At 33.0% G+C, this 13,366-nt stretch overlaps 1 protein-coding gene across 8 annotated transcripts in view; it reads left to right on the forward strand.

The window, feature by feature from the left end:
• Nucleotides 1-13,366, forward strand: part of LOC144970356 (echinoderm microtubule-associated protein-like CG42247) — a 137,215-nt gene that overhangs the window by 87,465 nt on the left and 36,384 nt on the right. For 6 of the 8 annotated variants that reach the window (XM_078909908.1, XM_078909907.1, XM_078909912.1 and 3 more), the window contains 3 exons: nucleotides 5,280-5,486; nucleotides 8,783-8,965; nucleotides 9,896-9,976. In XM_078909908.1, the coding sequence (XP_078766034.1) occupies nucleotides 5,280-5,486; nucleotides 8,783-8,965; nucleotides 9,896-9,976 (471 nt within the window). Of the gene's footprint in view, nucleotides 1-3,811; nucleotides 4,256-5,279; nucleotides 5,487-8,782; nucleotides 8,966-9,895; nucleotides 9,977-13,366 lie in introns of all 8 variants that reach the window. The other 2 variants (XM_078909914.1, XM_078909913.1) reach the window with 1 other exon arrangement.

Raw genomic sequence — 13,366 nt, forward strand, 5'->3', positions numbered from 1 at the left:
TGATAATAATAAATTATTAATAATAATAATAATAATAATAATAATAATATATAATAATAATAATAATAATAATACAATGTAATAATGGTATATGATGATGATGATGATGATGATGATGATGATGATGACGATAATGATGATGATGATGATGATGATGATGATGATGATGATGATGATGATGATGATGATGATGATGATGATGATGATAACGATGGTGCTGATGATGATGGCGATGATGATGATGTTGACGATCATGATGATGATAATGATGATAATGATGATGATGATGATGATGATGACGACGACGATGACGATGATGATGATGATGATGATGATGATGATGATGATCACGGTCATGATGATGATGATGATGATGATGATGATGATGATGATGATGATGATGATGATGATAATGATTATGATAAAGACGATGATGATGTTGTTGATGATGATCACGGTCATGGTGATGAAGATTATGATGATATCCAAAAGCATTTATAGTGGATATCATTTATTTTTCAGCTTATTGTTTGTTTGTTTGCTTGTCTGTTTGTTTGATTGTTAGTTTTTTTTTTTTTTTGGGGGGGGGGGGGGGGGGGTTGGGGAATTCTTTTTATTTTCGGAGTCCTTATTTGACATCAAATGATTTCATTTAATTTTGTTACCGAAAGCGATAAATTCTTACGTGTAGTATCGACATTAACAGTCGATTACAATAGACTCGGCTAACCGCAATTGATTTTTATTTTAGCCTCAACCGCCCCTTGATCCGACACCCTCACTTTCTTACCTCACACGCGTCTAAGGCCAAATTTCTACTCACTAGGAACTGTGATGAAAGTCTCCCAAGACGGGCCCCTCCGCGCCTTGAATCCCCTCCCATAATGCCGCGTGTGACGTCACAGCTAATTTATTATTTAGACCAATCAGATCAAGGCATCCGATACGGCACGCAAGCTCGGAAAAAAATACATTTGTCATAATGTTATGTAATTTTAGCCCACGTCTCATTTGTTTAATTTCAAGCATTGTTTTAAAAATATAAAGGGTTCTATTCAACATCGATCTCATTTACAGAGAGTCTTTGTGAAATTATGTGGTGCGTACAATGGATTTAGCGTAAGCATTCTTGGGTGTATGCTTCTTTGGTATGAATTCTTTAACAACTTCTACTTTTTAAAACTCCAGGGCACTTTGCAAAGTCAAAATCAATACTTTGTTGAATTTGCATGAAAACTTAATAGAGGAAAAAGCACTAAATTAATAATATGTTTGGTTTTATTTGCCATTGAACCTTTCCAAGAGTCAAAGTTTTATTTTGCTCGCTTAAATTATCATTTAAACAACAGTATTGAAAATGTAGATCTTTAAATTACGAAGTTACTGTTAAACAGAAAACAATGGACTTCACTGAACTTTGTACATGTTGCCGCTAATAATTGATTTAAATGTGGCCATATATTATTTCTACTACGTCCAACATTTTTTTTTGTTTCGGTTTCATTATTGTGGGTTTAAAACTAGCAATTTTCTCTGGCAACCGTAAAATGCAATTATTTGTTAATGGACTTCAATTATGTCCTGACACAAAAAGCGACTCTCAATTAACATTGATTCATTTCAAGACTAACTAAAGAACTCATTTAATTGTTATAATTCAAAGTTATGTTTGTTCTCCGTCTTTCTATACCGATGGAAACGTATAGCCAAATACGGTCTTAAGAGTGATATTGTTAATACTATGGCTTTGTGGTGGGCAAAACTAAAAATGGTAAATATAGACGAAGTGATTATGTTGATTATAAATTTATGAAAGGTAGTCTGTTTGAAAGGATCGTCAATAATATTGACAATAATTCATAGCGTTTTATTTTATTTATGATGATATCTGATTGAAATATCAAGAGTAAAGTAAGGCGGTTTTATATATTATTAATCTATGAAAGAATAGAGTGAGGATAATATAGTATGATGATGATGATGATGATTTTGAAAATGACATTTATGAAGATGATATTGATAATTATGATAATGCTATAAATGATAGTGACAATAATACTAATATTGATATTACAATCGATGATGATGATGATGATAATAATAATAACAACAATAATAATGACGGTGATAATAATGATAACAACAATGTTAATGACAATGACAATAAAAATAGTAATGGTAATAACAATAATAATAATAATAATAATAATAATAATAATAATAATAATAATAATAATAATAATAATGGTGAGAATAAAAATAATGGTAATAATATTAATAATAATAAGTAGTAGTATAGTAGTATAATATAATATATAATAATAATAATAATAATAATAATAATAAATAATATAATAATAATAAATAATAATATATAATAATAATAATAATAATAATAATAATAATAATAATAATAAATAATATAATAATAATAATAATAATATAATAATAATAGATTAATAATAATAATAATAATAATAATAATAATAATAATAATAATAATAATAATAATAATAATAATAATAATAATATAATAAATATAATAATAATAATAATAATAATATAATATAATAATAATAATAATATAATAATAATAAGAAGAAGAAGAAGAAGAAGAAGAAGAAGAAGAAGAAGAAGAAGAAGAAGAAGATAAGAGAGATAAAAAAATAAAAAAAAAAAAATAATATATCATTAAATATTAATAATTATTATTATTATTATTATTATTATTATTATTATTATTATTATTATTATTATTATTATTATATGTAGTTAGTTTTTTATTATTATTAATATTATTTTATTATTTATCACCAATATTATTATTACAGAAATTATTCCAAGTTTTAAAAAGAATTTGTGCAAATCAAATTGTCTTCTGGACGATCGTTACCGCCCGTTCATCAATTAGGGGGCTTATTTTATTTTCAAGAAGATTCCAATCAAGTTTGCTTTTTAAAAAAGAATAAAATTATGTTTACTGTTTTGAAAATAACGCTATGACAACAATAACAACAGCAACTGCTTTGTATAGATGGCAAAATATGTAGCAGAATAATATACTCAAATATCCACAACTACTATACTCCGTATCAACCTACCTGGACAATTGGATTCAATAGTCTGATGTCACGTCGCCCAGCAACGGCGACCATCGTGGTTCTAAACAAAGAAAATCGGTACTTTTTATTCTTCATGCTGGCTAGAACTTTTCATATGTCTTGTGATCAGAATGTGTAAAAGTCAAAACATGATCAGATTTATAATGTTTTTTTTCCCTCTGGATACACTTTTATGCTCGTAGGAGAAATGTTTCATAAGGACGTCCGCCATTGTTCCGATAGTTTAGAGCCAGTTACTAAGTTTCCATGCGTCATTACGAAGGAAGTGACGTCATGACTGTTGAAGCGCAATACCGGCTTGTTTTTAAATATTGTTAGTGTAACGGAGAATAGTATGCGCTTGTTTGAGAGTACTATCATTATAACACTGAGGCCATAACACTTTGGGATATCAGACCTGCACATATATACACGGCGGTACCAACCATTCAATTACCTCTTTATAAAACAAGTACAGTGTGTAAATCTAATTGTTAACATTACTTCAATAATCTTTTCTAAAGTGGATGATTTAATAAACAATATGCATGAGGGCATGCACATAGAATCCTTCATTCATATTTTCAGAATCTTATATGATAATCTTAATAACTTTGTTCCCTAGCTCATCCATTCCTTTTCTCGTCTATTTATTCACAATTCTTCAATTTCACACTTATAATAATTTTCATTTCGCATCCTTTTTACAGAGCTCAAGAGACGACACAGACCTAAACAACTATTTAGAAAAAGGACTCGTAGAAGAAGAAACAGAAAAAGAAAAATTTGACTCGGAAATTTCTGAACTCAATACTAACAGCATAGTGTCTGACTTACCACAAAATGCAAGCGTTCCGCCTCAAGAACCTCCAGCCACGAATAAGAAGCAGTCATCGCCTAGGAAAACCAACACTTTTTCTAGAAAACCAAAATTGAATGGTATACCCAAGAAGCCCAAGAAAGCTGCTGCATGGCAACCTAAACCAACGTTAAATCAAACTCCTAAACTTGACCCTATCAGTGCAAACAACAACGACAACGCTGAGGACATGGATGAAGCAGAGCGTTATGGAGCTACTCGGCCCAGAAACGTTACTAGCAATAAACCTTTTAAAGGAAAGGCCGTGGTTAGCAAAGTGCCTGATCATGAGATGGTCAGTAAAATGCATAGATTACGTTATCCGTTATTGGTTACATGGAGTATTGTATACATATTTTACCAATTGTTTTCAGCGGTTGTTAGAGAATCACTCAATGCATTTAAGATCCTTGCATCATCTTCGTCGCCCGTCGGCATCGTGGTCGTTATCATCACTGTCTTACTTTACATCATCATCATCATCATTATCATCAGTTAAAGTTACTTAAAATGAAATGTGTCATGTCCCGACACAAGTTTTAAAATGACCGAACAGTCTTTAACATTTTTCCATGTTTGAAATATACAAGCAATTGAAATATATTTATTTACATTTGCATACAGGTTTTAAATCATTTTCAAAAATAGTTTTCATAGAGCTCTTCTCAATTCTTCTTTCTTTCTTTCCTCTTCTTCTTCTTCTTCTTCTTCTTCTTCTTCTTCTTCTTCTTCTTCTTCTTCTTCTTCTTCTTCTTCTTCTTCTTCTTCTTTTCTTTTTTTTCCTCCTCCTCCTCTTCCTCCTCCTCCTCTTCCTCTTCCTCCTCCTCCTCATCCCCATCTCCTCTTCAAATAAACTCACTTTATGAAACATACTTTGTTTTTTTTTCTGTTCCTGTTAAGGTTCAGGAGGTGCAATCGTACAACATTGACGAATTGTACATTTTTATTTTACCTGCTCTATTTCAGATTTATGATAATTTGTCTAGAACTAAATTTGAAAACTAATGATTTCCTTTACTCGAATATCACATACTAATTGAAAACACGAGCTTCCGAATAGAGCAATATCCACTTAGCACGTCCAAATCAAGTGGTAGGGCATGACTTGACGTTTGTAAGATGCTATTACAATTTTTTCTCGACGCTGTCACCGTCACCGACCAGGGTACTTAATTTAACATGAGCTCAGTGAGGAATGAATGAGAGTAAAGCGCTTTCCCCCCAAGGACTCGCCTAGATCCCGATACCCAACAGGTCATAATCCAAATGTCACCCTGCCATAGGATAAAATGCGAGATGTCGCTCTTCCTCTTTTACAGAACAATCTTCCCAGAACGATGAGTGACGACGAGTTCGACTCGTCCGAAAATGACAACCCAGGTCGATACGAGGACCGTTATGAGGAATCGAAGCTTCGAGACGTCAGCAATGATCAGCGATACCAAGAGACAGTGGAAGAACCGCCCAAGAAAGGACGAAGGGTCTATTTCTTTAGGAATGGAGACTGTCATTACAAACCAAAACAGGTATGTAATATGAATTTCTCAACCGGATTCAATAGCCTGATGTCACTTTCGCCCAGCAACGAGCAGCTTGGTTCTAAACAAATAAAATATGTACTTTTTATTCTTCATGGTGGCTAGAACTTTTTCACATGTCCTGTAATCAGAATGTATAAAAGTCAAAACATGATTCGATTTATAATATTTTCTTCAATGGATACACCTTTATGCCAGTTGGAGAAGTATTTCTTAAAGGCGTCCGCCATTGTTCCGATAGTTTAGAACCAGTTGCTAAGTTCCTATGCGTCATTACGAGGGAAGTGACGTCACGACTGTTGAACGCCATTCTACATCAAACCTCTAGAAGTTGAATTGACATATGACCTGCAAAACACTACACTTAACAGTCACATAATGCCTTGGGGTTTTCGGTGAGAGGAAGTTTTAACTTTACATAGGGAGAGGAGGGCACATTTCTTTGAAAATATATTGACGAGATTAACTGGGTACAACGGTCATTTTTTTTTTCTTTAGCATTTAGTCAACTCAAGAAATCAATGCAAAAGAAGAAGTAGTAGTAGTAGTAGTAGTAGTCGTCGTCGTCGTCGTCGTAGTAGTAGTAGTAGTAGTTGTTGTAGTAGTAGTAGTAGTAGTAGTAGTAGTAGTAGTAGTAGTAGTAATAGTAGTAGTATTAGTAGTAGTTGTAGTAGTAGTAATAGTAATAGTAGTGGTAGTAGTAGTTAGTAGTAGTAGTAGTAGTAGTAGTAGTAGTAGTAGTAGTAGTAGTAGTAGTAGTAGTAGTAGTAGTATATAAATAATATAGTAATAAAAATATAATAATAATAATAAATAATAATAATAATAATAATAATAATAATAATAATAATAATAATATATAATGAAAAGAAGAAGAAGAAGAAGAAAGAAGAAAGAAGAAGAAGAAGAAGAAGAAGAAGAAGAAGAAGAAGAAGAAGAAGAAGAAGAAGAAGAAGAAGAAGAAGAAGAAGTAGAAGAAGGAGAAAAGTCATGAAAGATCGCACCTCAATTTCAGTTTTTTTTAAATTCACAAAATATTGTTTTACTTGGCATTCTTTTAATTATTAACCAGTTGACTCCAGTGCTTTGGAAAAACTCGAATTCAAAAGTTTGGCCAGAAATATCATCCTTTAAATATTGATCGATTTAAATTGCGCTTATCTTGCACTTAACTCTCAAATCTGGGACTTCGCGAAGATGCAGGTTTGAGGTTTTCTTCAAGATGAGGGTCATTTAAATCGATCGATATTTGAAAGACGAGTTTTCTGGCCAATTTTTTAAATACAATTTTTTTCAGAGTAATGCTTAATTATTAAAGGTAGTTTGAGTATTGTCATTGTTGTTGTTATTGGAAACCTACAACACTCGTCCATTGTTCTTAATTGATATCTTAAAATGATGAATTGATTATTCGCCGCAAAAATCGATATGATTTTATCGATACAGGAGAAGAGATATGAGTTTGCATTGTACCATGGCGTTGTAAAATTAAACAATTTCGTTATCTTAAATATCTAAATTTGGAAAAAGGAAACTAAGTTAGACGGATGTGGAAATGCTGATATTTCTTCAATATATTATATTCATCATGATTTGAATCTTTTCATTTTATACAAATGTATAGATGTACATGTTTGATTTTATTACCAATCAGTCATATTTTCTCCCTTTCTTTATCTAACGACAACTTAAAACCGCCCCCCCCCCCCAAAAAAAAAAGTGAAGTATTTATACCACTAAATGTGCTCAAAGCGATTTAAATGTTGTCCCTGATCCAACAGCAACACTTAATATGTAGGCCGAGATATGACGTATGTTAGGCGATATTACAATATTTTTTTCAGTCAGATACAACGCAGTTTAAGGCCAGGTACTCACTTTAAACCTGAGTAAGGTGAGAGAATGTGAGTAAAGAGCCTTTCCAAGGATTCAACAATGCGCTGCAGAGTGGGATTCGAACCCAGGACCTTTCGATCCAAAGACGAGAGCCAAACGGGTTCAACTAGATCACATAATTACAGACTAACCAGTGAATCGTATCAATGTTTTGCACTAAAATAACAATGACAACACCAATGCAACTTGGACCTCTAATCAAACCTAAGTCTTATCGCTATTAAAAAATCACTTGAGCCTTTATATATCATAATATCCACTAAACGTGCTCAAAGCACTTCACAAAGGGGGGGGGGGGTCCCTAACCAACCAACAGCAACACACACTGCAACACTTAACATGTAGGACGATACATGACGCCTGTTTCGGGAGAATACATTCTTTTGCGACACAGTCAACGCTATTAACGGCCAGGTAATTATTTTACACCTGAGAACGATGAGAAAATGTCAGTAAAGAACCTTCTCCCAGGAGTCAACTATGCGCATAAGAGCGGTCTCGAACCCTGGAGCTACCGATATCTGACGTCGAGTGTCATACCACAAAACCACATAGCCGCACTACAGACTAACTGCGCCATTCTCACATCCTCCATTCGTCCTTAGTGGTTCATTCATCTTGTTGTGTTGATAAAGGGGAAAGCGGAAACGTCCACACTATGTCTTCATTCAATAAATTGAAGCTTATATTTCATTACTTATCGTTTTTTTTTACAGACAAACCAATACAACTGACAGCAATACGACTCGGACTTCTAATTAAGCCCAAGTCTAATCGCTCTTATTGACCTTTTGTAAACACGGTTAGATCTTTATGCCAGATTAGATTAAAATCTAACCTCAACTGTAAAGTGTAACTTCATTTTTAACGTTTAACATTTTTTAAGTTGGCAACATCTGTGTTGTAGTAGTAGTCCTTCAGAGCCCGAGTTTATCCCAGTTTCTATAGCACGAAATGGACAATAGCAATTGCTTGCTACCCTTTGGATAGGATCCTAGACTATCGCAAAATACATCATACCAGATCTATCAAACCCAGCTATCCAATCACTCCTGGGTGGACCAAATTGGGTGGGGGGGGGTGTCAGGGGTCAGAAACAAATTTGACTTCACCTGAAATCAACCTTTGTCCCTTTGCGTGTGAAGCGAGCGCTCTATCAACTGAGCTATTGGGACCCCACCAGCATTGTCTCCGACAAAAGAAATGTCTGCATTAGGGGCCCATGGGCGCCAGCCATATCTCGCCTTAAATGTTCAGTCTTGTTGTTGGTCTGGGAATCTTGATATAATTGAGTTTTGAACATATTTAATGAATAGTTTTAATACAAAGCTCATGTTTAATTTATTAATCTCTTTGTTTATTCATTCACATTCATTATTGCTTTCCAGGTCCTAATCAGCAGTCGGACATATCAAAACTTTGAGAAGCTTCTTGTAGACCTGAGCTCGATTGTAGAGACGTCTACTGGCGTCAAGTACATTTTCTCATGGCCGGACGGCAAGGAAATGAACTCCCTCACTCAGTTCGAGAATGGGAAATATTATATCTGTTCCAGTACCAAAAAATTACAGGTAGGGTGATTGTTGTTATTTACTTTATTATATTTCTTCAACCCTCTCCTTACCACCTATTGGAAAATTGTCACATTTGTTAGGATGCAACCGTCACTTTTCTAATCCAGATTTCATTTCTTTTTGTTATAGCTAAAAAAACATGACATTCTGTAATAGAGCTCACATTGCCAAACAATATTAAGTGTAGAATGTGCTTCTTGCTTTCTGTTTGAATAAGAAATATCTGTTATTGTGTTGGTTGGGTGTGAAGTTTTGGGGAAAATTCTGAAAATGACTGGTAAGGAGAGGGTTAAAACAATGTATGGCGTTCTTGAGAGTCATCTTCATTAGACCCAAAAGAGCCGGATGATTCAATCCCACTCCTTTTGTTTCAATGATTGGACAGATAATATAATTGATTGCTACCCTCAAAATATTAAGCCATGCCTATAACACTTTATTTAAGCCATATATCACACGGCTCAGCAAACCAATTTTAGCTACGTAGACATTAACAAAACCCTTTTTTCATCCCCGAGAAGAAATTTGTCTTTAAGGTTAATTTATTCCAGGGAAAGACAAGAATTCCTCGTGTGTCAGCCTCATATATTGAAGCATCGCAAATTGATCTAGGGTAGGCTGAGTTGCTCACGTCCAACTCGATACCTTCTGGTTCCAAAGCAAAGACCGTAACTCTCTGCTATGCTCTCTCTCTCTCTCTCTCTCTCTCTCTCTCTCTCTCTCTCTCTCTCTATCTATCTATCTATCTATCTATCTCTATATCTCTCTCCCCTTCACCACAAGTCAGAAATTATCTGACTTTATCCGTATTAAAAATGTGTCCGATTGCTCATAGGTCAAGAGATAAAGCTATTGAGCTATCGGCTCAACCCCCCCCCCCCTCCTCCCAATACTTATTGTTACATAATTTGTACTTTATTGTTTCAGATCGTCGACTACGGCAACAGTCGTGAGGGTCCGTGGAAAGCTGGGAAGATTGAGCGTCAGGAACATTTTCTTTTTCAAAAGGTAACTCTTGTTAAAAATTGAAGAAAGAACCAATTTATACAGACTGCCACTATGAGTTTATGTCTTAGTGGTGTGAATGCATTGCGCTCGCCTGCCTTGTCATGTGGTAGTACAGTCGTAATGTGACGAACGACCCTCTGTTTACCTTTTGACGAGAGAGCTTTTAATTCAGATTGGTCGATCAAAACAGGTTTTGTTCGGTTTAATAATAATAATAATAATAATAATAATAATAACAATAATAATAATAATAATAATAATAATAATAATAATAAAAATAATAATAATATAATAATAATAATAATAATAATAATAACAATAATAATAATAATAATAATAATATTAAAATAAAAATAATAATAATAATAATAATAATAATAATAATAATAATAATAATAATAATAATATAATAATATAATATAATAATAATAAATAATAATAAAAGTAATAATAATAATTGTCATTATTATTATTTTTTTATAAGAATGATAAAATAATATTAATAAAATTAATCGTAATTTTGATAATAGTCTTAATAACATCTTATAAGAATGGTGAGAAGAATTTAACATAGTGCCCTTTGTATTTATTTACAATAAGTGCAAATAGGTCCACGTAGCCTTAATCTATAACACAATGCTAAAAAGCGGTTTTACATCAAACATATATAACATTATCTGACAATCACGACGAAAAGATGACCATTGTACAAGTACAGAAGCCATCTTACGCAAAGATACCAAGATCGGAAAATATTAACATCAGCGTTTTCTTTATTCAAAGTCTATTCGTGTCTGAAAAGGCTGCACTTCGATCTAGCTACGTTGTGTCTACTGAGAAAACTCAATATTTCAAAGCCATTGGAACCTTGTTATGAACTTAAGAGAATTGGAATATTTCTTCATTATGGTTCATGCATAGAGCAAATAAATTCTGGAGGCGGGGGGTGGGGGGGGGGGGGGGTCGCATAGTCCAATGTGCGTTACAAGACTATTCAACATTAATCGTGTTTGCCATAATAATTCAATGTCCATTCGACGCCATACAACTCGGTTGTGAAACATTCCTTTTCTCTTTGCTTTACAAAAGAATATAACATGTTACTGCTTATACTTACTAAATGCACCTAAAATTAAGAAGGGTATAGTATTCATTTTTCACGAGGGCGCATCCCAAAATTATAGAAGAAAAAGACTACCCTCGGCCTAGTCTTTGTGCATGCTTGTCCGTAATTAAGCATGAATTCGTATTTTTTGTTACTCTCTTCCCTTTAACAATTTAAGACTAGGGCATCATGTAAGTGTAAAATCGAAACCAGGCAGCAATTGGCTAATATCAGTAGTGCTAACATCGCCCTTTGCCAAATCATGAAATCTATAACATGATGTGAATCATAGAAATCGATACACCACTGAATTTTTTATTAAAAAAAAAACAAAACAACATTGCAATGGAATTTAACAATTTAGCGAACAAATGCTTTTAACAAACACATTTTGAGGAACTACATCAGAAATCAAATGTTCTCAGCCAACAAACATGATTTTAAACAATGATAAATATAAAGGAAAAACAACTCAGAGAAAAATAGGGGGGGGGGGGGGGTTGTACAAAGTTATAAATTTATGAAAATGGGGAGAATAATTAATTTGTGGCCGTTGAGACGTAAAATTTAATTTAAATGTTCATTTTTTTTGTATGTCATCATAAGACTCATTGAGATTAGTGCACTCGTCCGGGGTCACCAATTGAATCGAATACTTTTTTCATATCCAGGTTGCCTCTATAGCAAACGACTTGGTCATAGTTGATCGTAAAGTAAGTTGGCAAATAAATGGGTGTGTCCTGTCCCTTCTATTGGTTTCAATGACGTGGTTATCAAATGTATACTCATTTACACGTAACAATTTCATCACTGTTTGTAGTGTGAACACGAACTCACCAACATTTTCAGATCTACATTTCCTTGATTTTCGTCTTTCCAATTATCTACTCATTTATCATTTGTAAATTCTTCGTCACTAAATAATGTCCACAATATTATGTTTCCAGTCATTGTCGCTGTATTTTCAAAGTTTTAAAAATTGGTTCTTTTCTTCGTACACAGTTCTGAAAGTTTGGTAAAACTGTAAACATAACACTGTCACTGTTGTGAATCTTCATAGTTTTGGGGATCTTTTGAGTTTTGTTTATCATTTTTTCATTTCAAATCACATCACTAGCAATGTAAGAGAGATTAGCAATTGCCTTTAAGTGGTCCATGAACTGAATTGGAGTTTATTTTAATAGTTTTTAGTAAGTATCATCTATTGTCGTGTTAAAACGAAAATATTGGTATGTTGTATCATCAAATATCATATATTTTTAAGATTTTTGTTTACAATAATCATCATCTTATAAATCAAAATCTCATTTCAAAAAAGGTAAAAGAGAAATATCTCTTCATTATAATTATAAAATACAGGAATGAGGTAATTCTTTGTGAGTTAGAATAATGAAACTGAATTGATTTGCTTTATCAGACCGTAAACATGTAAAAGTTGTTGTAAACAGGTAACAGAAGAAAACACTTGCAGCACACACAAAAAAAAAACAAAAACAAGAAACAATAAACACAAAGGAGGCAAGGGAAAGAAATTAGACAAAAAGGAAAAAGAAAAAAAAACAACCTTTTGTTACTGTGAACTTCGAGTCAATACCATTGCTAAAAATTGTCGTTAATTATTTACAACTTCCCTGTCTGAAAAAAACCCATAAATTTTTATTTCCATTTATTTTGAAACCGCAGTCACAAATTTATTCTTTACTTCACTCAGAATATTGAGCGTGAAAATAAATGCACCTAGTTGTATTTATCAGAACATTCACATTTTATATATTGACAGAAGTATTAAAGACCTTACGACAAATCTGGGTATCATCTTCACCAATTAGCCTCCGTACTCTATAAAGACACGTATTAACAATTTTGGCCAGAAAACTTGTCCTTCAAATATCGATCGATTTAATTGGCCCTCATCTTATTTATTTATTTATTTATTTATTATTTAATTTTTTTTAAAGGTCAATATCCCTATACCTGTTTATTGTCGTATTTAAGTCGAGGTAAATCTAAACTGGCAAAGTGACGACTAACATTGGGTGTCTCCCATTCCTGAGAATAAAAAAAAATAAATGAATAAAAATTGGCCCTCATCTTGGCAAAATCTCTCAAACCTCGCGAAGTCTCAGGGTTGAGGGATTTTACCAAGATGAAGGTCAGTTAATCGATCGATATTTAAAGGACGAGTTTTCTGGTCAAATCTTTTTAATACGTGTCTTTCTAGAGAAGGACAGTTAACTAGTTAATCGACGTGAACTTTTTTACAAGTGTGTAAACCCAAAGTGTAA

Source organism: Berghia stephanieae, chromosome 4 (genome assembly GCF_034508935.2).
Source record: "Berghia stephanieae isolate SIO BIC M18660-M18661 chromosome 4, UCSD_Bste_1.3, whole genome shotgun sequence".
In the NCBI taxonomy this organism is placed as follows: domain Eukaryota; kingdom Metazoa; phylum Mollusca; class Gastropoda; order Nudibranchia; family Aeolidiidae; genus Berghia; species Berghia stephanieae.